Source organism: Ursus americanus, chromosome 30 (assembly GCF_024610735.1).
Source record: "Ursus americanus isolate L20-20 chromosome 30, mUrsAme1.1.p, whole genome shotgun sequence".
NCBI classification, from domain to species: domain Eukaryota; kingdom Metazoa; phylum Chordata; class Mammalia; order Carnivora; family Ursidae; genus Ursus; species Ursus americanus.
Window position 1 is genome coordinate 5,036,629 of NC_142156.1, and position 27,744 is coordinate 5,064,372.

Below are 27,744 nucleotides of genomic sequence, written 5' to 3' on the forward strand. Positions count from 1 at the left end.
CTCTCCCCGTGCCCATGCTCTCTCTCACACTTGCTCTGTCAAATAAATAAATAAAATCTTAAAAAAAAAAAAAAAAAGGCTACAAAATTAAGCCAATGTGGTACTGGTGCCTGGATAGACAAATAGACCATACACAAATCTACACAGACATTTGATTTATGACAAAAGTGGCACAGCAGAGTGGGGAAAGAATGGTCTTTTCAATAAATGACCCAGCTGAATACCAACATGGGAAAAAAAATGAATCTGACCCTTACCTCACACTATGTACAACATTCCCTTCCAGGAAGCCTAGAGATCTAAACGTGAAAGACAAACAATAGAGCTTCTATAAGAAAACAAGAGAATATCTCCATGACCTTGGGACAGAGACAAATTTCTTAAACAGGACCAAAGCACTAACCATAAAGGAAAACACTGATAATTAGATCATATAAAAATTACGAACATCTGCTCATTAAAAGATACCATTATGGGTGCCTGGGTGCCTCAGTTGGTTAAGCGTCTGCCTTTGGCTCAGGTCATGATCCCAGGTTTCTGGGATTGAGTCCCGCATCAGGCCCCGGGCTCAGTGGGGAGTCTGCTTCTCCCTCTCCCCCACCCCCCTGCTCATTCTCTCTCTCTCTAATAAACAAATAAAATCTCAAAAATAAAATAAAAGATTACATTAGGAGAGTGAAAAACAAAGTCACAAAATGGGAAAAACACCTGCAAAAAGTCATCTCTAAAAAATATAAGGAAGTCCAAGGCAAGAGACTCGAATAGGCCTTTCACAAAGGAGTCAATCCAAAAGGTAATAAGCATAAAGGGGCTGTGCGCAACATCATTGGTGCTCAGGGAAAGGGAATTTAAAACCATAAGCAATGCCCTTCAGAATGACTAAAATTAAGAAGACTGGCAATATCAAGTGTTGGAGAGGATGTGGAGCAATTAGAACTTTCATATGGTGCTAGGAAATTTTGTAAATCAGTGCAATCCCTTTAGAAAACTGTTTCAGTGTCTGCCAAAATTAAATATATGCCTAGCATACTCTACAACCCAGCAATTTCATTCCTAGGAACATAGTCAACAGAAATATGTACACACAGGCACCAAAGGACAAAGAATGCTCACAGCAGCATTACTCATAAGCCCCAAACTGTAAGTACCTAAAATCAAATACTAAATATCAATGAAAATAAAGAACTCCTGGTGCTCACAACCGTACAGATGAATCGCACAAACATAATGTTCAGAAAAGAAGGCAGACGCAAGAGTATACTATTATATGATTCTACTTGTGTAAGTTCAAAAACAGGCCAAACTAACCTATGACGTTAGAAGTCAAGATAACAGGTTCCTGGGGGAGGTGAGGGTGGAGGAGACAGTGACTGGAAGGGGAAATAAAACCGCTTCTGGAAAATCAGTAATGTTCTTTTTCTTGATTTGAGTGCCAGTTACAAAGATGTGTTCACTGTGAATATTCACTGAGCTATACACTTATGAACTGTATGCTTTTCTACACATAAAACTATTTTTTAAAACGTAATGTATGTGCATTGTTTTAAAAAATTGCATTCAGGGTGCCTGGGTGGCTCATCTCAGCTCAGGTCTTAATCTCGGGGTCGTGAGTTCAAGACCTGCATTGGGCTCCATGCTGGGTGTGGAGCCTACTTAAAAAAAAAAAAAGTTGTATTCAAGTTTATAAAGCAAAAACTCCCGGGGCGTCTGACTGGCTCAATTGGTAGATCATGCGACTCTTGATCTCAGAGTTGACACCCTACATTGGGCATAGACTACTTTAAAAACAAAACAAAAAAACCTCCCAGTCTCCCAACCCCGAAGTAATTGTTCATGGTTTGCTATGAATAATGACTCTTCTAAGCATACACTGGACTCACATATATATTCATATAGATACTTTATAAGCAAAGGTATACAATGAAATAGTACTTTATGTCCTACAATGAGCATTGTTTTGTTTAATTATATGATAAATCTTTATTCTGTCCAATTATCTTATCAGTGGCATACTGTTCTGTATTTCCATCACAGCTGTAAGGCTTTACCACACTAGAATTTCTTTAACCTGTACCCTATTTAGAGATGTTTAGAGAGACTCCACTTAACAGGAAAAATTAAGGGGCGCCTGGGTGGCTCAGCCCATCAAGTGTCCAACTCTTGATTTGGGCTCAGGTCATGACCTCAGGGTCTTGAGATCAAGCCCTGCATTGGGCTCTGCACTGGGCGTAGAGCCTGGCTGTCCCTCTCCCTCTGCTCCTCCTCCCACACTCTCTCTCTCTCAAATAAACAAACAAAATCTTAAAAAAACAACAACAAAAAAAAAAACAGGAAAAATTAAGTACAACCCAAACTTTTAGTTTGTTTTCTTTTTGTCCTATTATGAAGCGCTACTGAGAATATTTGTTAACATTTCTAGTTCTATGCCCAGAGTTGAAGGGAGGAAATGTAGACCTTACCAAATCCTAGAAAAGGGAATTTTTTCTCTAGGGTCCTTTTGCAAAGTTCCTCCATATTAAACACCTAGCTTTTCATATTAAACATTTTCATATAACATTTACTTTGCTACACAAAATTATGAGGATTTAGAGGGGTGCCCGGCTGGCTCAGTCGATAGCGCATGTTACTCTTTAGGGTCTTGAGTTCATGCCCCATGTTGGCATAGTGTTTACTTAAAAAACAAACAAAACCAAAAAAACCTTAAAAAAAAAACAACTATCAGGATTTAGAGCACACCTAGCTTTACAGAGGAAATAAAATCAGATCATCTATAAAGAAAGACATTACGTTTTACATTGCATTTCTAAAGTGAGGACTTTTCCTCCCAAGGTACCTAACAGCTTTCAAATATGAGTAAAGTTCTTTTCAGAGAGAGTACATCTGCTGAACAACTGCCCCCAAGATGCAGTCAGGGAGTCTAACAGACATCCACAGAAGCAGGCTTAGATGCCTAGAGGCTATGGGGCTGGTGGAAACCATTCTGGGGGTAAATTAAACCTAGAGTTTGCAAAGGTATTTTACCTAAAGCAGCTCTGGGTGAAAAGAAAACATCCCAGATAAATGTGTGTATATGTTCCTGAGCCCACCCAGCAGCATCTCTTCCTCCCAGAACACGTTACCGTACGGGCTGGGTAGAAACTGCAAACAGGACCATCCTTGCACTGGGCTTTGACACCCACTAGGGTAACACACCTGGCAAAACCCAAAGGGAGATATGGCTGCTGGAGGCCTCAGGTAAGAAAGATCTCGCTGAATACTGAAGGCAAAGCAAAAGGTCAATGCTGGGGAATATGGGAGAGAGTCTCACCTGCATGATGCTATTTAGGCGAGGCTGGAGACTGCTTAGGTACTCCTTCTTCACCTCAATCTCCTTAAGGATCTTCTCCTTGTTGGAGAGGCACTCTCGGTACTTCTCTGCCAGCCTATTGGGAAAGGACACACCACTGTCACTCAAAGCTCCTCAAAGATCTCCCGACACACCTAATGACTGTCACAATCCACCTAATGAAACAGTCATGATTAACTGATGTTTACCTAGTACTTACTGTGTCAAGCACTTGGAGAACTCTTTATAAGCATTACTGCATTTAATCCTTATAAAAATCCTGGAAGATAGGGACTCTTCTTTTCCCCAAAGGAAGAAACAAAGGCTCAAGGAGGTAGGTAACTTGCCCAAGGTCATCCAGCTAAAATCTAGTACAAAGCTGGACTTTGAATCCATGCCTGTCTGGCTCCAGAGGCTCTGTCCATTAACCACTAGGGAATATCCCTGTGTCATTTCCTGTTCCCCTTCTTGCCTCTAGGGTCTACAGCCAAAACTTTCACAAATATGTGGACCTAGCAACTATAGGATCCAAATGAGGCCTACAAACTGGCCTGTGTGGGGCAGCGTGGTGATAGATTCTGGACCACAGGAATACAACACTCATGGTTTAGCCTGTCCCAAGGCAAGCCATGTACTGGACAGGGGAGTGACGGGCCAGTCCCATCTGCTAAAAACCTGACACCAATTCCATAAGAACCACACTTAGTGCTTATTAAATTCATAACACGGACCAAAGGCATAGAATACATTCTATAACGGGGGAAAAAAAGAAAGAAAAACACCTGTTTCTCCAATGGAAAACGAGCAAATGTGTCAACCAAAAGCCCAAGAATTCTCATACAAACATGGGCAAGAAAGTCACTGTAACGAAAGGGACGCAGCCATGAAAGATCCGGTATGAAAAATACACTATCCCCTTAAAAAGACCTAAAATAAATTACCCAGTAATACAATTAATAAATAAAAGATCTTTATTAGTACAGGAAATTTTTATATGTAAAGGTGGGCCCTGAAGCATAATTTATGATAGCAAAAAAGTGGTAACTAAAAGTCCAATCCAATAGAGGAAAGATTATGTAAATTTTAATTTGTCTATACATAGGAATGCCGTATAACCTTCTGAAATAGTGCTTGCAAACCATTAAAGTACCACAGGGACAGTCTTAGAGGCAGAGGAAAAAGCAAAAGAAAAATATTAAATTTACAATACAAAAGGTATTTAGGTCTCAGGTGTTAACATTTTAAAGAAAAAGTTACTCCAATTTTCTTTTAACAGCCGTAAGCAATTCCAGCCCCACCATGATGATGTTAGGCAAGTTTAAATTATCAGGTGTGAATTAATCACAAAATGGGATTTGGTCTTAAACCATTCTACTGGTTCCAGAGAACTTTGCTGTGTGGTTGTGGGTTGTGCATGACAAAGCACTGTCCCCATGGTTAAAAGTCTGTGTCTGTACAGGTTAACAAGGTCAGGAAGGATACACAACCTTTTCCGCTGTTCCAGCTCCCAGTCCAGACGTGCAAGGGTTTGCTGGTGAGGGTCTCCCATGGTGACTTCAGCCTTACTAATATCTGGAGGAGCCTCCTTATAAAACTCCTCTAAACTGACCAGATCAATTTCTTCATGCTTCGACCTGCAGGGAAAAGTAGATGTCAAGTTGCTGTTCTCAGGATCCCAAACCATGGATTAAGTGGGCCCACAGTTCCCTCCATGTATGCTTGCTTAAACCTCCTCTACAACTACCCAGGAACCTGGAATCCGGTCTTCTCAGCAAATGCTCATTAGTAAATGTTTCATTCTGAAGAGAGGTAGTTGGTGACATACCATAGGATCCTTATCCATGGTGTCCAAATTTTTTTTTTTTTAAAGATTTTATTTATTTATTCGACAGGACAGAGACAGCCAGCTAGAGAGGGAGCACAAGCAGGGGGAGTGGGAGAGGAAGAAGCAGGCTCATAGCGGAGGAGCCTGATGTGGGGCTCAATCCCATAACGCCGGGATCACGCCCTGAGCTGAAGGCAGACGCTTAACCGCTGTGCCACCCAGGCGCCCCCCCATGGTGTCCAAATTTTTATCCATGAATTAGCTGAAGAGTTGGAAGGGATGCTCCAAGCTTAGCAAAAGAGTAAGAACTAAAAAAGTCAATAAAAACACTACAGTCTAGGCCTAGACTGCCAGGTTGAAACCAAGAATTGATATTTAACAGGAAAAAAAAGTAAAGGTCTGCATTTAAGTTCAAAATATTAACCGCATAAGCACGGGATGAGGAAGAGCCAGCATGGCATAACGATCTAGAGGCTTCAACTGTTGTGTATATAGTTACTCACAAGAAGAAATCCAATGCTTTTTCCTGTATTAACACCGTAGTGCGCAGGCTGGGGACAGACTATGGTAATAACAGCAGCTACCAGGTATTAACCACCGCTGTGTGCCGGCCTCACCTCACTTATTTCAGGGTAACTCTAATCAAATGGGGATTTCTATCCATATCTCAAATGAGATGGAAACTTCCACGGTCAAGCAGCTTGCCCAAGGTCACACAGCTAGTGAGTGGCAGAGCTGGGATTTGACCAGAGCCAAGGGTGGTCACCTGCCTCTCCATAGGCCAGGGTTCTATTGTATTCTGCATCTGTCAGCTTTCATCTGACTGATCGTTATAGCTTGGGGCACCACATTCTTTTGTTTTTAATATCTTTTTATTTTTAAATAGTTTAAGATACACAGGAAGTTTCAAAAATAGTACAGAGAGTTTATTTCCTCTGTGTACCCTTCCCCTGGGTTCCTCCAATGATAATACCTACACATAGTACATTGTCAAAACCAGGAAACTGACAATGACACAATACTATTAACTCAGGTACAAACCTGATACAGATCTCACCTCTACTAGTATTTAACTATTATATTATTACATGATGAATCTGTACAGCAGATAAAGATACCTCTCAAAAATCAGCATAATTATGAAAAATACACCAGACTCAATGATTGATACGCCCCTCTCACAAATAAAACCTGCCTCAGGGGCCTGGGTGGCTCAGACGGCTAAGCGTCTGCCTTCAGCACAGGTCATGATCTCAGGGTCCTGGAATCAAGTTCTACATCAGGCTTCCTGCTCAGTAGGGAGTCTGCTTCTCCCTCTCCCTCTGCTCCTCCCCCCTGCTCGGGTGTGTGCTCTCTCTCTCAAAAACAACAACACAAACCCTGCTTCTTCTCAGTCTGCACAAGTAGGTTTGACCCAGCAAGAATACATTCCCTTCTCTTCCTCTGTCTACTCTTTCTTCCTTCTCATTTCTCAGCTTGGATTTGCCAAGAGGCATTACATTTGAAGATGGACACTGACAAACTATAGTTTGTTCACCCGAAGGCAGCTAAATAGCAAGAAGTTCAGGTTCCGAAGAATAAAATTCACTTGCAAAAATGAATGGCTGGAACTTTAGAGAGGAAAAACTGGGCCAAAAGGTTAAAAGGATTTAACTGAAAGGGAGTTACTCCCATGCAAGGTGCCCAGGAATCAAACTGGTAATGTAAAGGCCCCTGCTGGAAAAAGACAACTGCTTTTGACCAGGTGCAGAGCTCAGAACTTAAAAAAGTCAGACAGGCTTCTGAGGTTCTTTGTGCAGCCTGAAAACACTGCTTCCAATTCTCCCACTCAAAGTGATCTATTCACCCTCGTCCCAGATCCTGCAATCTCCAAGCCCATCTGATTTTTTTTTAAGGAGACTAGCTCACAATGAACTATGTAGGAAAAAGCAGTTACTAATAGACTATTTTGCCAAAGGCTGTTCTCCAAAACTCACTTAAACTCCAGACATTTGGTGATCTCTTTCTGCAGGTGCATCACCTCATACAACAGGTTCTGGAGCTGCAGGTGATAGGCATCTACTTTCTGCTTGGCCTGAAAGGAGGACAAGGTCAGAAGTGAGTGGGGCAGATCAGAGAAGAAGCAAACTCAGACAAGAGGTAAAGGGGATTAAGAAGGGAATGTGGGGAAGAGGGACGAGGAGGATTAAACCTCTCAATTTCTACCTCATGGGTCTGATCTCTTCCTTTCTTCAACCTGATGTGGGCTAATCGGTTAAGCTTCTTTAGAGTCATGAAATGAACACAGCTCTGGATCCTTCGATCTTCTATCTCAACTGCCTGCAGGCAAAGAAAGCTGGTAAAGATCTTGTCAACAGGTGCTGGCTCAGCTTCCTTCAGCCCCTCGCTTCTGACCCAGCCCCATCCAAGGCCAAAAACAGATACTGGAAGGAACTCAGAGCCAAGAGAAATGTCAGTGGGAAATGGAAGAATGACTGTATAAGGGAAATGCTTAAAGTTCCCAGGCAAAAAACCAATTTCTGCTTGGACTGAAGTAACAAGAATTGAAGGAGCAAGTGCAGCCAATGCACAATTAGTATCTGTCCCTACATATTGTATACAGAGATCATAAAAACAGCAACGCCCTGCCATACAATTTGACCTCTAAGAATAACATTACAGAATATCTTGAATGAAAATCACAGAATTACAACTATAAAGCTTGACCACAGTAAAATATGATGTAATAATCATAACAATACTGGCTAGTGTAAGCACAAATAAGTGAGATTCTTGGAAATATATAGGTTTTTAGTCACTATTTAGTTTCTTTACCCCAAAGTCTGGTTCATTCATTTAATGTTAATAATTTCATTTCTGGTCTCTATGACATTCTTGTACATATTCATCCTTAAAACAGCAAAGGACTTTACACACATCATTCCTCAAAACCTGGCAAAATGCCCAGCGTATGGTGTCACTTGGATGAATTATCAAATTACAGTTATGAGAAAAATTAATTGTCCTGAACTTTTGTAACTGTGATTGGTGGCTGGATGGTGATGACATGCTCCAATAGGTTAACGGCATCGGAGCCCCCAGACTCTCTGGAGCCCCCAGACTCCAACCACCTGATCATGGCTAGGACAGAAGACCAAGATGAGGAAGGGCTCTGATGGGTGCAAAATAAATCCATCCATGCAAACCTACCAGTTTCATGTCTGCCCAATCCCAGTTCCACTCCTTACCACATCCTTGCCTCCTCTGCTCTTCAGGTCCTGGATCTCAGCCATGAGCCTCTGCAACTCCTGGCATGTGTACTTGTACAGCTCATAGTCTCTGCCAGGGTCCCGAAGGTCCACTTCAGCTTCCTCACTGTAGTATTTACCTTCCTGTGGAGGCAAGGATACAGGCCTTGGGTGGGGAATAAAAGTCTCCCTGTTGGGACCGGGGACACTTGGCTGAAACCAGTAACAATGAAACCCCAAATCAGGTCTCTAAAAAATGTGGTCCTCAAATCAAATGTTTTTCTTCTTTTCAAAATGAAAAAGAATTCATTCCACTTTTCTTCTTTCTAATTATAAAGTAATGCATGCTTGGTGTCAGAGACTCAGAACACAGTGAAAAGTGAGTTGCCTGTAATCTCACCTCCCAGCCTGAAATAACTATTTTTAAGACTGTGGATAAACACACATTTTATTTTTAAACAAAATGGGATCATACTGTCCATGCTATTTATTGCAAGTTCTCATCCCAATAAATTTAAACATCCACCAAAATGGCTGCATGATAACCCACTATACAGATGAACTAGAATTCATTTAACCAAATTCCTACTGATGAGTGTTTAGATGGCCAAATCAAGCTTTAGCAAAGACTAAAATATCACGATTGGTCACCCTTTAGAGTGAACAGAATACACTTCTTGAAAAGTCCACTATAGTTAATAATACTGTACTGCATATCTGAAAGACGCTAAGACAGTAGATCTTAAAAGTTCTCATCACAAAGTTGCCTGAGTGGCTCAGTGAGTTAAGTGCCGGACTCTTGATTTCAGCTCAGGTCCTGATCTCAGAGTTGAGAGTTTAAGTCCCATGTCAGGTTCCACGCTGAGCGTGGAGCCTACTTAATTAAAAAAAAAAAAAGTTTTCATTAGAAGAAATAAAAAAAATTTTTTTTTAAAGATTTTATTTATTTGTCAAAGAGAAAGAGCAAACACAAGCAGGAGAAGCGGCAGGCAGAGGAGAAGCAGGCTCCCTGCTCAGGAAGGAGCCCAACATGGGACTCAATCCAGGACCCTGCTATCATGACCTGAGCTAAAGGCAGACACTTAACCGAATGAGCCACCCAGGTGTCCCAAGAAGAAATAAAAATTTTAACTATACATGGGGATGGATGTTAACTAGACTTTAGAGGTGATTATTTCACAATATATACAGATGTTGAATCATGTTGTACACCTTAAATTAATATAATGTTGTATGTCAATTATATCTCAATAAAAAAAGGAATCAATACCTGCAAAATGGATAAGGTTCTTTGTTAATCTAGATTTCCTAAATCTGAGGAAAACATGGTTTTCTACTTAAATTCAAGCTCTTATGTTTCTCTATTATAGTTAAAAAAAAAAAAAAAAGTAGGGTGCTTGGGTGGCTCATTCAGTTAAGCATCTGCCTTCGGCTCAGGTCACGATTCCAGGGTCTTGCGATAGAGCCCCACATCAGGGTCTGGGTTCAGCTGGGAGCCTGCTTCTCCCTCTTCCTATGCCCCTCCCCTCATTTGTGCTTGCTTTCTCTCCTGCACTCTCTCTCATATAAATCTTAAAAAAATAAGAAAAAATAACCAACCGAACAATCAAAACAATTAAGTCATAAATTAGCTTGACAGTTTCAAAGACAGAGAATCAGTAAAAGAAGACTCTGCTGACCACAAGAGCTCTCAGGCCACAGAAGAGATTCTGTGGGGATGTTGCTCTGTACCATTTCAGTAGCAGACCAGGGATGCCACATCTCCAATCAGTGGTGGTTTGCTACAGATACTGGCTTCTTCTGACCATCAGGAAAAATGGAGACACACACCATACTAGAACGCAGCCTCTGTTCAGACACTTTTTATGTCTAATATAGGTTTGTTGGTTCTTGGGATACTGCAGCTAAACCAGATGTAAATACTCAGGTTTGTACAACCAAGAGAAGTCCAGGCACCTGGTCAAGCAGACGCCACCTGGGAGGTTGTCCCTGTGACCCTCAGCTGTGCAATCTCACAGCAAGATGCTTGACTAGGAGCTGTAATTTCTCAGCAGTGCAGCAGCCCTGGCTCATCTCACCTGCTCTGTGTCAGAACGGTTACGCTTCCCTTCAGCTGGAGCGCCATCACTTCGGATCACTTTGGGCTTCCGTTTTTTGCTCGATTCTGATGACATGGTTGTTTGGTGAGGTCAGGAGGAAACCTGTTAAAAGGAGGAAACTTCTAAGATTTTTCAGAGTTGGAGCTGGAGATTTTCCTAGGGTCAGAATACTAAAGTCTAACTAGTAGTTCTAGCCACTTACACCCTTGTTAACTCAAAAAATAAAGTCACTCAACCCTCCAAAACCTCAGTTTAATCCTCTGTAAAAGGGGGGAGGGGTGCCTGGGTGACTCAGTCAGTTAAGCCACTACCTTCAGCTCAGGTCATGATCCCATGATCCCAGGGTTCTGGGACAGAGCCCCTTGTTGGGCTCCCTGCTCAGCAGGGAAACTGCTTCTCCCTCTCCCCCAATGCTTGTACTCTCTCCCTCTCTCTTAAATGAATAAATAAAATATTTTAAAAAATAAAAAGGGGGGGCGCCTGGGTGGCTCAGTCGTTAAGCGTCTGCCTTTGGCTCAGGGCGTGATCCTGGTGTTGTGGGATTGATCCCCACATCACACTCCTCTGCTGGAGGCCTGCTTCTTCCTCTCCCACTCCCCCTGCTTGTGTTCCCTCTCTCGCTGGCTGTCTCTCTCTCTGTCAAATAAATAAATAAAATCTTTAAGGAAAAGAAAAGAAAAAAAATAAAAATAAAAAATAAATAAATAAAAAGGGGGAATGAGGCACCTGGGTGGCTCAGCTGACTCTTGATCTCAGCTCAGGTCTTGATCTCAGGGTTGTGAGTTCAAACCCTGCATCAGGCTCTGCCCTAGGTGTAAATCCTGCTCAAGATTCTATCTCCCTCTGCTCCCCACCCTCCCTCCCCCACTGCGAGCACTCTCTCTCTCTCTCTCTCTCTCTAAGGGGGGAATCATCCCACAGCCTATCCAAAAAAACGTCATCTTTTCCAGCTCCACCTCCTGTAAAGGCACCACAATCATATCCCTGACTAAACTCCTCAGCCTAGCATATATACCCATTCCCAATAGTATTGATTGATCACTGCAAGCTGGACCTGATCTAAGCACTTTAAGGGTATGTTCTCACTTGATCCTTATAAGAAACCTTTCAGATAAGAACAAGTACCATTTTATAGATGACAACATTGAGGTTCTGAAAGGTGAATGAAGTGCCGAAGGTCACACGGCTATTATGCTAAAGCTTGGGTCCACCTGACACCACATCAGTGCTGTTGACAACTACATTACTGTGACACCAGCGTGTCTTGCTACCATCTCACCTGGCAATGTCATCAACTCTCTGGTTGGCCCTAACATTTAAAAGAATAGAACCTACATTGCATGGGGCTCCAGGGTCACAAAGCATCCTCCTTCTGCTACCTCTCCTAGATGGCACCAGAGCCCCCTCAGGTGGGCAGCACTATCCCCCTAACCCCAGCAAATCTGTCACCCACATTTACTGAAGGAACCAATGGCTCATGGTAGTGAGTCCGAGAAGCCCTGAGTTGGAGTCTCCACTCTACTATTTTACAGCCATGAGTTCTAGGACAAGTTGCTTCACTGTTCTCTCGGCCTACTTCCTCACAGATCAAACGAGAGTAAGAGTCCCTACCTCAGGGGTTGCTGTGGACATTGACACAGGAGGCACTCTGCTGGGGAAGGTGATGAAGATGACCTAGGAGTGAGGCCTTAGATGGTACACGGGTGATCTGAAACAATGCTGAACACCTAAGGAGTAAGTTAATCCCTTTTCAATTCTTTTTAGAAACTTCTGATTGCTTCAAGGAGAACATCTCATTTCCCTAGTTTGTCTTTAACATCTGTGAACATCGGTGTCCCTTTGTTAACAAGCGGACTGTGTCTCAGAGCCTTAGACAATGAAATCTAGCCAAAATTAACAATGTTTTCATGTTACATATATTAATTTTTATCGTTACCTTCTGCATAGGACAAGTCTCCATTTAGGGGAGAGACTTAAAATTTTCTCTTAAAGAAAATTTACGTTTAAGAAGTATAAGGTGACTCGATTAAAACCCTTTAGCAGAGTCTTAAACGGTAAACTGGGCAAAACCCACAAAGCTGGGACGCGAAAGGCTGAAATGCGGGAAATCCTGACTTCGGAAACCCAGTAAAGAGAGCCTGGCACACGTCAGCACACAATAAATGTGAGCTATTGTCACCACCACCTTCGACATCAACATCATCGTCGTCACCTAAAGGCTACCATGTGGGGTTCGACGCTGCGGCAGCCAACGTTTTCACCTGAAGAGACGGAGCACGCGGCGCCAAACGGCTGGGAATCCCGGAAAGTGCGCACGGAGAACTCGGGTCGGCCCCCAGCCTGGGGACGCCCTCCCGGAGGTCTGCACCTCGGTCCCAGAGCACCCAGCCCCGCCCCTCCGACCGGCCCCGCGGCCCCGGCGCACTCCTCACCGCTCGGAAGCCCGAACCGTCGCGGGAGGCTAGCCACTTCCGGCGGCTGAGAGACGTCTTCCCGCACACCATAGAGAACCGGAAGGAAAGAGTGGCTGGCCGGAAGCGAAGCGCGGAGGCCGGAAGCGAAGCGCAGAGGCACCGAAGGGCAGCGGGCGCGTGGGGCAAGCGGCGACTGGGCGGCGTGGGAGCGGCGGAGGCCGCGGCTCTGGGGTTCTCAGGGTGGGAACCAGGCGCCAACACCACCACGCTGCCCTCTAAAACCAAGAAACTGAGGCTGCAAGGGCAGATTCTTTGCCCCGTGTACTCTTTCCTCAGCGCCTAAAGCAACGTCCTGCAGCTAGTAGGCGCTCTGCCTACTATTATTAGTTGAATGAGTTTGTCGTATGCCCAAGATAACAGGGGAGCGCGGTAGTGCCGAGATTCGAACCCCTGTGGATTTGCCTTCATAACCTGTATCTTTAACCATTGTTATATTCGCCCAAACATCCTACACTAGTGAAGGCAGCAAGTCAGGGAAGGCATTCATTCCCTTAACGCTTGTTTTTTTCCACGGATGCATCAATAGTTTCTCCATTTGCTTACAGCAGAGTCACAACTCTAATGCAGCATTTGACAGCCTCAAGTTTTCTACCCCTGGTACGAATTATACAGAGTTCAGGACTTTTGGTGTACATTCTACTTATCTGGAGGTAGAAACACTAACGTCCTGAATGCCTTCTGCCATGGGGGGAGGCCCTCCCCTGTAGCTCAGGGAACACAACGCAGGGCCAGGGAAGTAAATCAGCCAGGTGGAACTAGGAAACTGGCCCTGCCTGTAACACCTGCCTAAGTTCCTTGTCGATAAAGAAAAAACATAGTGTTTTATAGTAAATATTTAATTGGTTCCATCAGTGACTCCAGCACAAGTTTTCCTGAAAGGGAGACAGAATCAAGCGACCTAGAGGTTCATGAGGTGTAGGGATCACCGAGGAGGCTCCCAAAGTCATTAACCCCACTCCACATATCCAGTGGCCTACTAGAATGGGGGTTGGGCTGATAGAATATGAAGAGAGAAAAGGAATGCAGGGTGAGGAAAATACAGGCCCTGGCCCTTTACTTCGCCTGCAGGAATGAAAAAGGGCAGGAGATTCTCCCTACACAGAAGGGCTGAAACTAAACAGTCAAGTTCTCAATCTCAAGTAGGGAGGAGAAAGAGATGAGCCTCTTTCCAACTGTCTTGTATTAAGAACCCCTCCCCATGTGGTCTTCTGTAACCTCTGTTCTATATTCCTGATTTCATATTCCAAATTCTGCAGTTCAAATCTAAGTTATGAATTCCGTTCTACCTTCTAGGTTCATGTCCCATTCTGTGACCCAGATCCTTCCCAGCTCCCATCCCTTTTCCCAGCCTGAGTGGAATATGTAGGACCTCACCCCGACTGTGCTAACTTGAAGGTTTCCTCCTTTACTTCTTGAGGCAGTTTTAGGCTTTTCCCTGACAAGAGGGACTTGGCTCAGACTATCCAGCAAGTGGGTGGCCCAGTGGAGACCAGGGAATTCCAGAGAGTCAGGCCTGGTCTGACCTCCTCCCTTCCCACCTCCTCTCTAACCACTCAACACACTACCTTTTGCACAACTAAAGCTAAACACAGGGCTTCCATGGTGATAACCGGAGACCGGTGGCCTTGAGATGAGGAATCTTAGGGGGAAACGTGAGAAGACACAAAATGTTGCTGTTCTTCATTCAGAGAAACTAAAAACTGCTTCCGGCACAGGGGAGGGGGGGAGCAGGGTAGGAGGGGAAGGGTCTGGGCAGAGCTGCAAGTCCTCAGAACCCTGTCATCCTTCAGTTTCCCCTTGTCTGAGCTGAGCATGAACCCCCAGAGTCCTCCCAGATCCAAGAGAAAACCAAGACAGCAGGACTGGGAGCTCCTCTGTCCACGGCTGCCCTGAGGGAGAAGGGGAAGGAGGCAGAGGCAGAGGCAGCATCACTGGAGAGGTGAGATCTTCAATGGGATCATGATCCGAGACTCCATGTGTCGCACCAATGGGACTGTGGAAAGAGAGGCAGAGGTCACAGAGGATGCAAAGGTAAGGCAACCCCAAAAGTGGACTTTGAAGGAAGAGGAGGCCTGGGATGCTGAGATGGGGAAAGCCCCACTGCCCTCCTGGAATGGAGAGTGCCCAATTGTGGGATAAAAGGGGATTTGGGTGTTGCCGAGATACAACATTTTTCTATTTTCATAATTATATATTTATGTTCCTGTGATGTGAAAGAATAAGTGGCATAGCAAAAACTGATTTCAGAGATAATATTGCTTAAAACAAAGCTAGGTATAGAAGAAAGTAGGGGATTTAAAGAAAAATATCAAGAAAATAATTATAGCCCTAGTATACTGGTAGGACAAAAGCTACAAGGGTGTCCTCAAGTGGCTAAGTTTGAAAAACACTGATTTAGTTCAACTGATTCATTTTACAGATGGGGAGGCTGCAGCCCACAGGAGGTCAGCCCAAGGTCACCCAGGAGGTCAGACTCTTTACTCTTGCTCAGAGCTGTTCAAACATTACCATGCATACAAATTACCTATAGACTCTGATTTAGCAGATGGGGGTGGGAGTTGAGATTTGGCATTTCGAGCAAGCTTCCAGGAGATCCTGATATGATCATTCAACATCACACTTTCAAGAGTGAGGTTCCTGCTAACTCCTTCAGGAAGCGCATCCTCCCCCACACCAGCTGGTAAGTGTGGACGCTTAACTGTAAGCTCTTCAAGGGGAGGGACAGGCTCCTGTTCATTCTGTGTCCCCTAGCCACCTACCCACCGCAGTCCCTGGCACACAGTGAGGGCTCAATCAACACCTCCTAACTCCAAGTGGTTCTCAGGGGTCCCAGCCAGGTGGCAAACACAGCAAACAAAAAACTTCCTCAAAAAATTTGCTGTGTGCTTCCTCTGTGCCACTCTGGGTGAAGCACTTTTCATAACTTAGCTCCTAGAATCTTCCCTCCAGCCCTCTGAGGGAGGCACTATCACTGTCACCATCTTACAGATGAGGAAACAGCCTGAGGTCACAGTGCATAGGGACTGCCTGCGTTTTCATCGCCTGGAGTGCTCACCTAGACCCACTGCCTAGATCATGTGGAGTGTGCCACCAGGATAGAAACCCACTCACTGTCCTAAGAGTAAGTTGCCCATCACTGGAGGCAATCAAGTGAGGCTTGATCTCCTTGCAGAGGGGATTCCATCCTCAGATTGGGCTGTTGGCAGATGACTGCCAAGGGCTAGGCTGACCCCCTCAGAGGAAGCACTCACCTGTGTAATAGACATTTTCGTCCCAGCCCCTCTTCCTCCAGGCAGCATTTCGAGTCTCTTCCCGAGACTGTAGGTCTTTATAGGCTGTGGGAAAGGCATCGGCTCATTCCGTGGGAACAGAGGAGCTGATCCTATGCCTAACACAGGGCCCCCCTCTCATTGCCCCAAACCTTGTCCTGCTGCCTCTTCTCAATGTCTCCAACTGTTAGCGAACACTGTCTGCTTTGACAATCTCATCCCATCAATACATTTGTTGACAACTCCCAACTTTCTGTTTCCAGGCCAGAACTCTCCCTCGGGCTCCACACCCACGTAACCGTTGACGTCTCCACTTGGATGTGTCAGCATCTCATATTCAGCATTTCCAAGGGCCAAAATTACACTCCTGACCCCTTCAATCTGCTCTGCCTAGGGTCACAGTAAGAAACACACAGCTGCTCAAGCAAGAATCTGGAGTTCTCCTCCTCCTGCCTCACCCCACACAGACAATTCATCCACAAGGTCCGCTGGCTCCGCCTCGAGACTAACGAATCTACCCGTGGCCTTTTCAGCATCCTCGCTGCCGCCACACTAGGCCAGGCCACCATCCTCCTGAACTCATCCGCCTGAACTAGTTTAACCATCTCCTGATGCCCCACTTCCTCTCTTGCTCCCCTACAAAGCACTCTTGGCAAAGCACGTGGCGACCAGAGGAATCCTACTGGAACACAAATCAGGTCATGTCATGCTGCTTAAAATGCTGCACCCGTCTCCCGTTTCATTTAGGATAAATCCCAACTCATCCCCACAGGCTGCAAGGCCCAGCCTCATCTGGTATGTCCCTGTCTCCTCCCGCTCTTCACTCTCTCCACACTGGCCTCCTCAGCATGCTTCAAAGGCCTTTTCCCCACCACAGGGCCTTTCCACATGTTGTTCCCTCTACTCACAATGCCCTTCCCTGGCAATTCACAAGCTGGCTCCTTCTCATCTTTTAGCTTAGTTAATATTTTACTTCCTCAGAGAGGCCTTCTTTGTCTATCCAAGCCATTCCCATGTGTTTATCATTTTTCCTTGCCTCTTTATTATTTATAATACTTAGAAATTATGTTTTTGTGTTAGTTTGTGTCTAAGGTGGTATCTCTCCCTGCTAGAATGTAAACTCCTAAAGGGCACTAATGTATTTGCATTGTCTATACAAAGTGACAGTGGGGAAAGGGGACTAGCAGAGGGCCCCTGGAGGGTCCCCAGCCTACCCCAGAGATGATGCACAACGTAGAGCTCTCCTATCTGTGAGAAGAAGCCGCCCACTGCCTCCTGGTTCTCTTGCCGGTACTTGATGGCCCGAGCCCTAGGGACAGCAAGAAGAGTGTGGAACAGAGGCCAGGGCCAGGGCAAAAGGCCCTCTGAGGTGTCCCCAGGCTGATTTCTCAGCCACACCTCAAGGGAGGAGCCAGAGTAGGACCCTCAGCTCTCAGAGATGATCAGGGAAGGGGGGGGTGACAGAGGTACAGCCGGGCTGGGTATTCTACTACTAGAGGAGGCCTCATAATCCTCTAGGAGAGCCTCGCCTCCTGGCTGGATCCTTCTCTTGGATCCATGAGGGGCACAGGATGCCAAGCTCCCTGCCATACAGCCCAGGGAACCAGGCAGGGCAGGTAGGCAGGGTCCCCCCAACCCCTGGCACTGCCACTCACCAGTTGTTCCCCCACTCAATCATGGTTCCTGGCTGAAAGAGAACCAGAGGAAAGAATGGAAATGAGCCCCCATCTCAGATTCCAAATGTCACAGCTAGGTGGAGATGGGAAATTGACCTGTCTCCCCAGCCCCAGGGACCACCTAGCCTCATTCAGGGGCCCTAACTCACACCTGGGTGTGCACGTGTGTGCATGTGTGTACATACCTCTGTTCTGAGCCCATAGGGAGGGAGAGGCCAGACGCCCCAGTCTAGGTGCTAGGGCACAGGACCCCCCCCCCCCATGTCAGGGTATCTGTAAAGCAGCACCACAGCAGGGAAAGCATGAGGCAGGCAGGGATCCGGCGAGGGGGAGGCACCTTGAGCTTGTATGTCCTCAGCTCATAGATGTTGGGACCTGCTCTGGGCTGTGGCTCGTTCCAGAAACTGAACTCAAGGAGCATCTGGTTTCTCCTGGACAGCAGCATCTGGCTCCGCTCCTTTCGGAACTCCAGGTACTCCTGCAGGTGAGGCAGTCTGGGCATGGTGGCCATGAAGAGCCCCCCACCCTGCAGTGTGTCCCCATGGGGTAGTTAGTGGTGGCAGCCCCCAGCACAGGGCTGAGCCAGAGCCAATGTTCAGAGAGGTTTGTGGAGCAGACACCGACATACCTTGTTGGTTTTGAGCTTGTTCATGCAGTCCATGAGGGCTGGGTAGCCGCCTGAGAATCGCCACAGGTGTACTGTTGTATGGGGGAGAAAGCGGCAGGTACAGGTCAGAGGGCTGCTGGGACTCTGCCCTGCTTACCCCAAGGCTGGCTACGAGCATATGAGATGGGGGGAAGTCTCCAGCTGGGTCTCCTTAGCACCAGGACTGTCTGAGTTCCCTTTGCTTTGGTGGAGGATAGCACTGGCCAGGGGATAACCCCAGACACAAGCCCAGGAGACCTAGGTTTGAGCTCCAGGTCTGCCAGCTGGCCTTTGACCCCCTCCAGGCTCCATGTCCTCATCTTGAAAATGGGAATAATATTTCCACCCAACTTTCCTTAAATAGCACAAGAGGATCAGATGTGTCCCTGCACCCAAGGCACAACAGCACACATGAAGCTGACCACCAGGCCTATGACAGAAAGGTTGGACAAAAGGAGAGTAGGTCTGATAGGCTAAGATGAAATATTCTAAAACAGTGAATTAAAAAAAAACAAAACCAAGGACCAGACCAGCAGCACAGTGTGCTAGGACATCTGTTTAGGGTAGGGGACATATCCAGAGATGCTAAGCTATGTACCATCTCTCAATGGAGACCCAAGAGATTGTGACAGGAGATGCCTCTGGGGCAGAGAACGGAGGCCTGGGGCTCGTGGGCAGAAGGGAGGCTTGCTTTTCACTGAAAACTCTTTGTACTGTTTGAATTTTTTTTATCATAGCCCCCGTGCTGGGTCAAATGGTGTCCCCCTTCCCCTGAAGTTCATGCCTACCCCGAACCTCAGAATAGGACCTTATTTGGAAATAGGGTCTTCATAGATGCAATCAAGTGCAGATGCCATTATACTGGGAGGGCCCAAAATTCAATGACTGGTGTCCTCATGTGAAAACGGAGAGTTGGACACAGACACCAAGAGGACACCATGTGAAGACAGAGGCACACAGGGAGAACACTCTGTGACAACAGTGGCAGAGATGGGAGGGATGCATCCATAAGCTGGAAAGCCAAGGATTCCCAGCCAGAAGCTGGAAAAGGCAAGATAAGATTCTCCCCTAGGGTGTCTGGAGAGAGCGTGGCCCTGCCAACACCTAGATTTCAGACTCCTGGGCTCCAGAACTGGAAAGCACAGATTTCTGTTCTTTTAAGCCACCCAGCAGTTGGCACTTTGTTACAGCAGCCCTAGGAAACTACTACACCTTCCAATAAAAAAGGTGAAAGAGAAGAAAGGAAACAGTCTGCCATCCCTGGGAGCACGGCTGGGGCCGAGGGAGGAAGGTCTCCAAAGGGTCCATTAGGCAGGTTAGAGCTGAGGGCAGTTGGCTGACCAGGAGTTTGGAAGCTCAGACTTTTGTTCCTTCCCATCCTCAGCCTATTCCTTACCTCCTTCTGACTCCATCTGTGCCTTGATTTTCCTATCTGCAAAACGGTCTGACCCTAGAGTTTCAAGGCCTCTTTCCCAAGGGAAACACCAAAAACAGTGTATGGATGGAAGTCTACCAAGACCAGGAATGCTGGCCAGTAGAAGAGAGATAAAGGTCATGCTGAGGACCAACAGGGAAAAGTTATAGGCAGGGCATCCTAGGCCCGTGAGAAGAGCCGATGAGGACCGCATTTAGAAAGATCCCTCTGAGTGCCGCTGCAGAGAGGGAGTGGAGGGTGGCCAGGCATGAGCGGTGCCAGAGACCTGGGCTGGGTGGCAATGGCACGGGGGAGGTGGGCACCTCACCTGCCTGGTCCTGCTCCCCGTACCATGTGTTCCAGTTGCCCACGAGCGAGCAGGGGTAGTCCTCATCCAGGTGCAGCTTGGGCAGCACAGCCTCCCTGGGGGATGGGGAGGGGAAGAGAAGGGGGAGGGCTCACACCAGCCACCAGGGCCCCTGAGATAAGGGTTCCAACTCAGGCCCTCAGGGCTGGGCCTCAGTCTCCCCATCTGTAAGATGCAGAGGCTAGACAATTCATCCTTAGGATTTTGGAGTATGAAATCTACATCTCCTAGATTTCTGCAAGGAGAACGGGGCCAGGATGGAGTCTTGTGCCCAAGCAGGGGATGGGACAAGCAGAGGGAGGGGGAAGCTCACGTCAGGCTGTTGTAGGCATCCAGACACTCAGGCTTCACATTGTGAACTGCAATAGAGGAAAGAGAGAGGGAGGTGAAACAAGGGGTGTGTGTGTGTGTCTGTGGGGAGCTGGGTTGGGGGTTGTCCCACAGGGCCAGGGCTCCCAGGACAGCTCAGGATATCCCAGCCCCTCTCGTGTCCCAGCTGAAGCCTCGCAGGCCCCTAGAGGCCCCGAGAGGGCGGGCTGGCTCAGCAGCCACTCACACTGGATCTTGTAGAGGTTGCTGGTTTCCTTCTTAGATAGCAGGGTGGAGTGGGCATCCTTCCGGGGATCCACCTTGTGTACGAAGAGGGAGCGGAACCAGCTACCTTCATTGTCCTTGGAATAGAAACTGCAGAGCAGAGGCATTCAGGAGGACAAAAAGAGGTGGGGATAGCCCTGGCTCTTCCATCTGCTCAGCTATCCTGCCCCCCGACCCCTCAGATATCTTGATGACCCACATCTCTAGGAATAGGGCCATGGAATCCAGTGGCGGCTCCAGAGTGTAAAACATCACTGGAGCCAGCTGAACAGACCTGGTCCCTTTCCGAGATTATGGCTGCCCAGTTTGCTTCTTGAAGCTTTGCAGGGCCTCGGGAGGCCAGGAGAAGCAGCTCCACCTCCCACCTCTCTCCAGCCTCCCTGCCTACCTTAACCCCCTTCCAAGGGGGCTCCTTGGGGCACACATCTGCTCCACTTGGGGCACATATCTGCAGCCCTCTGCCAAGAGGATCCACCCCAAACCCACCTTGCCTGATGTCCAAAACCCATAACAGCCCAACCTATCTTGCCAGCCCTCCTTGCTGTCCCCTCCATCCAGCTCTCCAGATCTGCTCCTCCCCGAACGTACCAGGCTCTTGTCCTCAGTGCTTTATTTGCAATTTCTGTCCCCTCTGCCAGAAGCCTATACTCATTGTCCTCTCCAGTGCTCACACTACACTTGGCCTGTGCCCCCTCCCAGCCCCCACAAATGGGAAGCCAAAGAAAAATAAACTTTGTCCCTGAGGAAGTCACAGTCCACTGGAAGAAGCAGGCTTTGGAACATAATTATAGCCAGAGGCATTTGGGAGAGCCTAGGTGAGCAAGCCTTTGGCAGCCTGGGCAAACTCTCCAGAGGAGGTGATCTGACCAGTCTCTGAATCTCCAGGGCTGATTTAGTGGATCACAGCAGATAGAGGGGATGAAAAGGCATTGCAAGGCAAGATTCATTCATTAATCCAGGCAACACTTAATTGACAAATAGCCACCCTGTGAACCTGGCTAAGGTGGAAAGAAAGGAAAGGAAAGGGACGGGAAGGGAAGTGTTCTGTTCAGAGCAGGGGACAGTCCTGCCAGACCTAACTATACTTCCCACACAAAGTCCCGGTAGGGGCGGGGCTTATTTTTAGGAGGCCAGAGGCTATAAATCTTCCTGGTAGCAGCAGTGATATAATTGGTAGTCAGGCCTGAAAAGCCAGTCTCCTGCGGGATGATTTCTAGCCAGGGAGCCTGGCAGCGGGGGCCTTAAAGTGCCAGCAAGTTCGCTCCTTTTTCAATCTTTTTCTATGACTAAAATAAAAATTGTCTTGCAAATCAAAGTATTATTTTTTTCCAAAATATGGAGCAGCCACTGGGACTGATGAAATAAAAAAAAGCATCTTTAAGTTGTAAAACATTTGTATGAACACAGAGAAAGATGATTAAGGATTTGTCCCAAATCTAATACTGCTTACCTGGGAGAGGGGAGAGGGAGATGGTCAAATTTTTATTTATTCACTATAGTTCTTTGTAAAGCTAAAAAAATTATTTTAAGTGTTTCTGAATTCATAGGTTTTCTGTCATTGTGCCTGTATTTGTTTCATTAACAAAAACCAAAAAGACAATTATCATCAGATCATCAGTGTGGTTCTATGAAATTTGGTGACCAGAATAAGGGGGCTTCGCTATAGATACTTCCGCTGAGGACAGCCTCTGTGTCAGGGATCCGTGATCGGCTTCTCAGAAGCATGATCCTGCCGCATCTATGTAATGCTGATATTGTGTTCAGAACTATTAGTATCCCCAGTTTTGAGATGAGAAAATAGTCAGGGGGTTGAAGGAACTTGCCCAAGGTCACATAGTAAATCAGGGGCAGAACTGAGGCAAGAACAAACCCAGAGTTCTTTCCTCCAAAGCCAGCCCCCCACCTCAGGTTTGAGCACCGACCTGGGGGAGCATCAGGCACATACTGGGAAGAACCAGGTGTTTCAACAAAGCCACTGGCAGAGAGATCTGACCTTTGGTTTGAATGTAGAGGGGATGCTTCCCTTGGAAGGGGTGGGGGCAGGGAAAACAGTGGCTCCTACTTACTGTCAGCCAAGACCTTTGCTCTGGGACTGGGCTTTGAGTAATTTATTAACATCAGTACTGACCAAGATAAACAGCCAGGAGGAGAGCCCTTGGAGAAAGAGTGGGGGGCTAGAATGCTCTCTACTCTGGGGAAAAGGCAGGGGGATCCAGGAGCTCTGGTGGGCTCCCATCTCTTCCCCTCACTCTCTAATCTTTCATGCCTACAGGCCTCAGTTTCCCCGTGTGTCAAACTAGCAAGCTGGAGTAGCCTCTCTCGAAAGATTTTTTCTCCAGGTAAAACCCAAGATGGGACCTGTCCAAGATCCCAGGTCAGGGTGTGAACTCCAAACCAGTGTCCATAGGCTCACATTCTCAAGAATTCAAATTTCACTTTCTCAGTGAAATCACAATAGTCTCCTAACCTAGAACTCCCCAACCCCTCTCACCCTGCCCTCTATTTTTCCATAGCTCCTTCTAACACATTATACCTTGTTTTTTCTTTGATTATGTGCCTTGTTTATTGTCTCCCCACTAGAAGCAGCCCCGCAGCGACAGAGATTTTGTCTGTCCCATGTATCCCAGTGCCTGGCACATTGCTGGGCACCTGGCATGTGCTCAGTGTGCATGTGGGAAATAAATGAAGGAGTGGCGGGAAGCGAAGACAGAGCTGCTTAAAGACAATAAAAGCTGGAAGGTAAGGAATGAGAGAAAGGGTGGCTCAGAATGTGGATGCAGGGCTCAGGACCCCTTACGCTCCCCACCATCAGCAGCAGAATTAGTGCTTAAGAGCACAGATTCTGGATGAATCCAGGTTCTAATCTCAGCTCAGCTTCATCTCTGGGCTTGATATGCCTTATCTGTAAAACAGGGGCATTAGGATGGGTCTTCTAGAGAAAGGGCCTGACATGGCAATGCAGCTAGTATGACTGTTTCTACCAAACTTCCTAACTGATCTCCCGGCTCCCGCTCCTTCCCCACTCTTCCTAATCTGCCCATCCATCTTTGTAAAGCACCGTTTTGGTGATGCTATTGCTCGCTCAGAAGTCTTCTATGGCTCCCCACCGTGTACAAAACAAAGGCTGGACGTCTCCACTTGGAATTCTAGCTCTCATGTACTTTGCCAAGCTTCCCACAAAGCCAGGATTCACTACCCCAGTGGTTCTGAAACGCACAGCATTAATGTCACCTGAGATATTCTCAGGCCCCACCCTAGACCTAGGGCAACAGAAACTCTGGGGGTGGGCCTAGCAATCTGGGTTTTTAACAAGCCCACCAAGGGACTCCGATTCCTGCTCAAGTTTAAGAATCACTGCTCTAAGGGCGCCTGGGTGGCTCAGTCATTAAGCATCTGCCTTCAGCTCAGGGTGTGATCCCGGGGTCCTGGGATCGAGCCCCGCATCGGTCTCCTCCACTGGGAGCCTGCTTCTTCCTCTCCCACTCCCCCTGCTTGTGTTCCCTCTCTCGCTGGCTGTCTCTCTCTGTCAAACAAATAAAATCTAAAAAACAAAAATCACTGCTCTAGAGCAGTCCCAATCCCCCCCCCCTTTTTCATGTCATCTTAGGAATGCCAAAGATTCTGGTATCTCAACTATATAAAGAATGCCTCTTAGGCCTAGAAAAACACAACACAGCTTTGTCCAATCTATGGGAAGGAGCTGCCCCAGATGCACCAGTTTGGCCCCTTCCACAAAAACACCTCTCACATTTCCCTATCAGGCTTTTCACCGTTTTCATCTCTCTTGTCTCCCCAGCCACATCCAAAGTCACTAGCTAATGTCCCCCCCATCCCCCCATGGTACACAGCACAGTGCTTTTGGCATGGGAGTTGCTCAACAAATATTTGTCTGGGATGAGAACTTTTCAGTAGATGTCACATTTGCACTCTCGATAGGGATCAACAGTCTGATGCCCCCCCCTCAACGTGAAATCGCTCCAGAATGTTCTCTGGATTTATATGTTAGGAAGCTCAGCTCCATGCACATTCTGAAATACTCTCCTGTTTTGAGCTGGCTGACTGCAGAAAGGGAACATGTTTCTTTCTTTCTTTCTTTCTTTCTTTTTTTTTTTTTTTAAGATTTTATTTATTTATTTGACAGAGAGAGAGACACTCAGCGAGAGAGGGAACACAAGCAGGGGGAGTGGGAGAGGAAGAAGCAGGCTCCCAGCAGAGGAGCCCGATGCGGGGCTCCATTCCAGGGCTCTGGGATCACACCCTGAGCCGAAGGCAGACACTTAACGACTGAGCCACCCAGGCACCCCAGGGACCCTGTTTCTGCTTTGTTCCAGAAGTGTATCTTGAGAAGACACACCAGGAGAACTAACAGAACTGAAGTTCTGGAGTGCCTGGCTGGCTGTTGGTAGTGCATGTGATTCTTCAAGCCCCATGTCGGGCATAGAGCTTACTTAATAAGAATAAAAGAAAAGAACTGAAGTTCTGTTCATGGGATTACTAGTGCAACAGTAACAACTGCTATTTATTGAACAATTACTATGTGCTACGGACTAATCCTCACAATACGTTTTTCAGGAGGATGAGGCTCAGGGCTTTCCCGTGCCTTATTCAAGGATGGCTAATTAATGGGCAAGAGGATGCTAATTCACATCCACCTGACCTCAAAGCCCACTCTCTCTCCCCCAGCAGCCCCCAGACCTCAGAGGTCAGAAAAACTACTGCCTGCCGCTCTAGTGACTCCAGAGAAATAGGGGATGAGCTAAAGGTCAGCGGGAGGGGATGTTCCTAGGTATCCAAAGGGAGACCAGGGCCTAAGTACTATGAAGCAGTTCTTGAGTGACTTGCTAAGTATGAATCCAAGTGCCTTCACAGCAATCCTGCAAAAATGCCCAGCAGGGATTACCATCCCCACTTTACAGAAAAGGAAACCAAGGTTCACGGAGGTTCAGCACCTCATCCAAGCCAGTAAGTGAGGAGCATCAGGTGGCCTTTATGTCCCATGCTCCTTTTGTGGCCTCTGGATATTTGCCACACAAATAGCTCTACCACCTACTGATTCTGCTACCCTGGGGAAGTAAAGTCCCATCCCCAGCCTCAATTTTCTCATCTGGAAAACAGGGGGCTCATAGAAGATGATCTCCCCAAGGCCATTTCAGCCCTGATTATATTATAAGGGGTTCCTGAAGAAACTGTCTGAACAAGGGCAACATCTGTTGCATGTTCACCAGAGGCTAAAAGCCTCACATATGTGATGTGGCCTTTTAACCTCAATAACTCTATGAGATACATACTATTTATTACTCCTATTTTACAGATGAGGAATCTGATACTTTAAGAGGCCAAATGACTTGCCCAAGGTCACCCCACTAAGAAAGGCTGAGTTAGATTTGCTGGTGCCAGACAAACTCCAGGCTCTTTCCATGATAGAACGGTTCTCCCCAATTATTGGGCAGTCCGGGTGGGGGCGCAGGCCTGGCTCCTCTTTCCCAACAGCCCAAGAGCCACGCTGCACAGTGCTCATGGCAAGGACTAACAGAACTCTGCACCTTCACGCCTGGGCTGCTGGACAGGAGGGCCCCCTGCTTCCTTTCCACAGGTGGGGGGAGACAGGTGTCTTCACTTCTTTAGCAATATGTTCTTGAGCATACTATCCTGAACCCTGTTCTAGGGGCTGGATTAACAGAAAAATGACATGACACGCTAGTTGGGGAGACAGGCAAGTGTGTCTAGAGGGTGATGAGGAGATGGGGAAAGTACAGGGCCCTGGAGACGAAGGAGGGAGGGGCTGCTCAGGCCCGGTCAGGGAGGCCAAACCCTGCCTCAGTCCAGAGCAGGGCCCAAACAAAAGCCCAGGCTGAGCGCATGGCCAAGCCAGCCTCCTTCTCCCAGGAGGCCACCAGTTGTGGTGCAAAGAGCAGTGGTTGTTAGGAGACTTGTGTGCCCAGACCCAATGCCACCCCGAGACACCGGAGGGAGTGACCTTGGGCAACTCCCATCCCTTCCCAGGCTTCCTTTGCCCCACTTGTACTGTTCAGGATTGGGGCGCAAAGGGTCCGTGCAGCCATGGCCTTGGGAGTGCCCCCATTGCTCCCCGTATCTCTTCCTCCTAGAACTTCCCGAGGGAGGAGCCGCCTCTCCTAGAAGCCCCCAGGGGTTGCTATTTCACAATCACCCCAAAGGCCTAAAGAAGGAGCCACTCCAGCCCTCTGCCCCGTTCCCACTCTCCAGGGCCCAGGACATGCCCCTCCCTTTCACCCCATCTTTCATTCTGTGCCCAGAGCCAGGTACCCACTAGGACAAAGACCCTGCGCATATCTCACCCGTCTCTCACAATCTTTGGCGAGAGCTCCTCCCCAGGCCTCGATCTTGCCCCCGCCTCTAACCCATAGATTCCAAGCCGGAGTCTGCCCATCCCCCAGACCCAGACCCTGGCCCCCGCCCCTGCACCTCCCGCGCGCGCGCGCCGCTCCCCAACCCTCGGCCCGGCTCTTACCGCACAGCAGCCGCCACGTCCCCAGTGCGGGGCCTGGGGCCCCCCAGTAGCCGCCGCGCGGCCGCGGAGATGCTGCACAGCCGCGGAGCCATGTTGGAGCGGCGCAGGTTGGAGAAAGGTCCCGCCCCCGAACCCGGCGGCGGGGCGGGGCTTAGGGGAGCCCCGCCCCACCCGGCTCACCCGCCTCCTTCAGCGAGCAGTCAGGTGGGCGTTGCCGCCAGGCGTCCCCCAACTCCACAAAGGCTGGGCTGAAGACAGTTTCCTGTCTTTAGAGCCCCTGCAGCTCCAGTACTGACTTGCACTGTGACCTTGACCAACGCCTTTGCCCACTCTGGGCC

The 27,744-nt window shown here is 47.6% G+C and overlaps 2 protein-coding genes across 6 annotated transcripts in view; both read right to left on the reverse strand.

Annotated features, from left to right (window-relative positions):
• THOC5 (THO complex subunit 5) overlaps nt 1–13,011 on the reverse strand; it is a 34,195-nt gene extending 21,184 nt beyond the window's left edge. For 2 of the 4 annotated variants that reach the window (XM_045791291.2, XM_045791287.2), the window contains exons 1-7: nt 12,909–13,011; nt 10,456–10,578; nt 8,378–8,521; nt 7,356–7,469; nt 7,127–7,224; nt 4,813–4,959; nt 3,308–3,422 (exon numbers count right to left, since the gene is read on the reverse strand). In XM_045791291.2, coding sequence (XP_045647247.1) covers nt 3,308–3,422; nt 4,813–4,959; nt 7,127–7,224; nt 7,356–7,469; nt 8,378–8,521; nt 10,456–10,551 — 714 coding nt within the window. In that variant the 5' untranslated portion in view covers nt 10,552–10,578; nt 12,909–13,011. The other 2 variants (XM_045791289.2, XM_045791288.2) reach the window with 2 other exon arrangements.
• A 759-nt stretch (nt 13,012–13,770) lies between these two features.
• Nucleotides 13,771–27,539, reverse strand: NIPSNAP1 (nipsnap homolog 1). Of its 2 annotated transcripts, XM_045791292.2 has the most exons (10): nt 27,407–27,539; nt 20,879–21,006; nt 20,636–20,681; nt 20,284–20,378; nt 18,524–18,594; nt 18,233–18,373; nt 17,875–17,906; nt 17,434–17,528; nt 16,202–16,285; nt 13,771–14,943 (listed from the first exon to the last, which is right to left on the reverse strand). In XM_045791292.2, the coding sequence occupies exons 1-10, from the start codon at nt 27,496–27,498 to the stop codon at nt 14,879–14,881; spliced, it is 849 nt and encodes a 282-aa protein (XP_045647248.1). In that variant the 5' UTR covers nt 27,499–27,539; the 3' UTR covers nt 13,771–14,878. The 2 variants fall into 2 exon arrangements, with proteins under 2 accessions (XP_045647248.1, XP_045647250.1); XM_045791294.2 differs by lacking the exons at nt 17,434–17,528; nt 17,875–17,906.
• Between the last annotated feature and the right edge of the window lie 205 nt (nt 27,540–27,744).

What these genes read in the sequence shown, in the direction of transcription:
- NIPSNAP1 (XM_045791292.2), bottom strand. Translation starts at nt 27,498, where the DNA reads ATGGCTCCGCGGCTGTGCAGCATCTCCGCGGCCGCGCGGCGGCTACTG. An exon ending in GACGTGGCGGCTGCTGTGCG is followed by an intron (nt 21,007 to 27,406) that starts GTAAGAGCCGGG and finishes TCTGCTCTGCAG; the next exon opens with TTTCTATTCCAAGGACAATG. An exon ending in GATGCCTACAACAGCCTGAC is followed by an intron (nt 20,379 to 20,635) that starts GTGAGCTTCCCC and finishes CCCATCCCCCAG; the next exon opens with GGAGGCTGTGCTGCCCAAGC.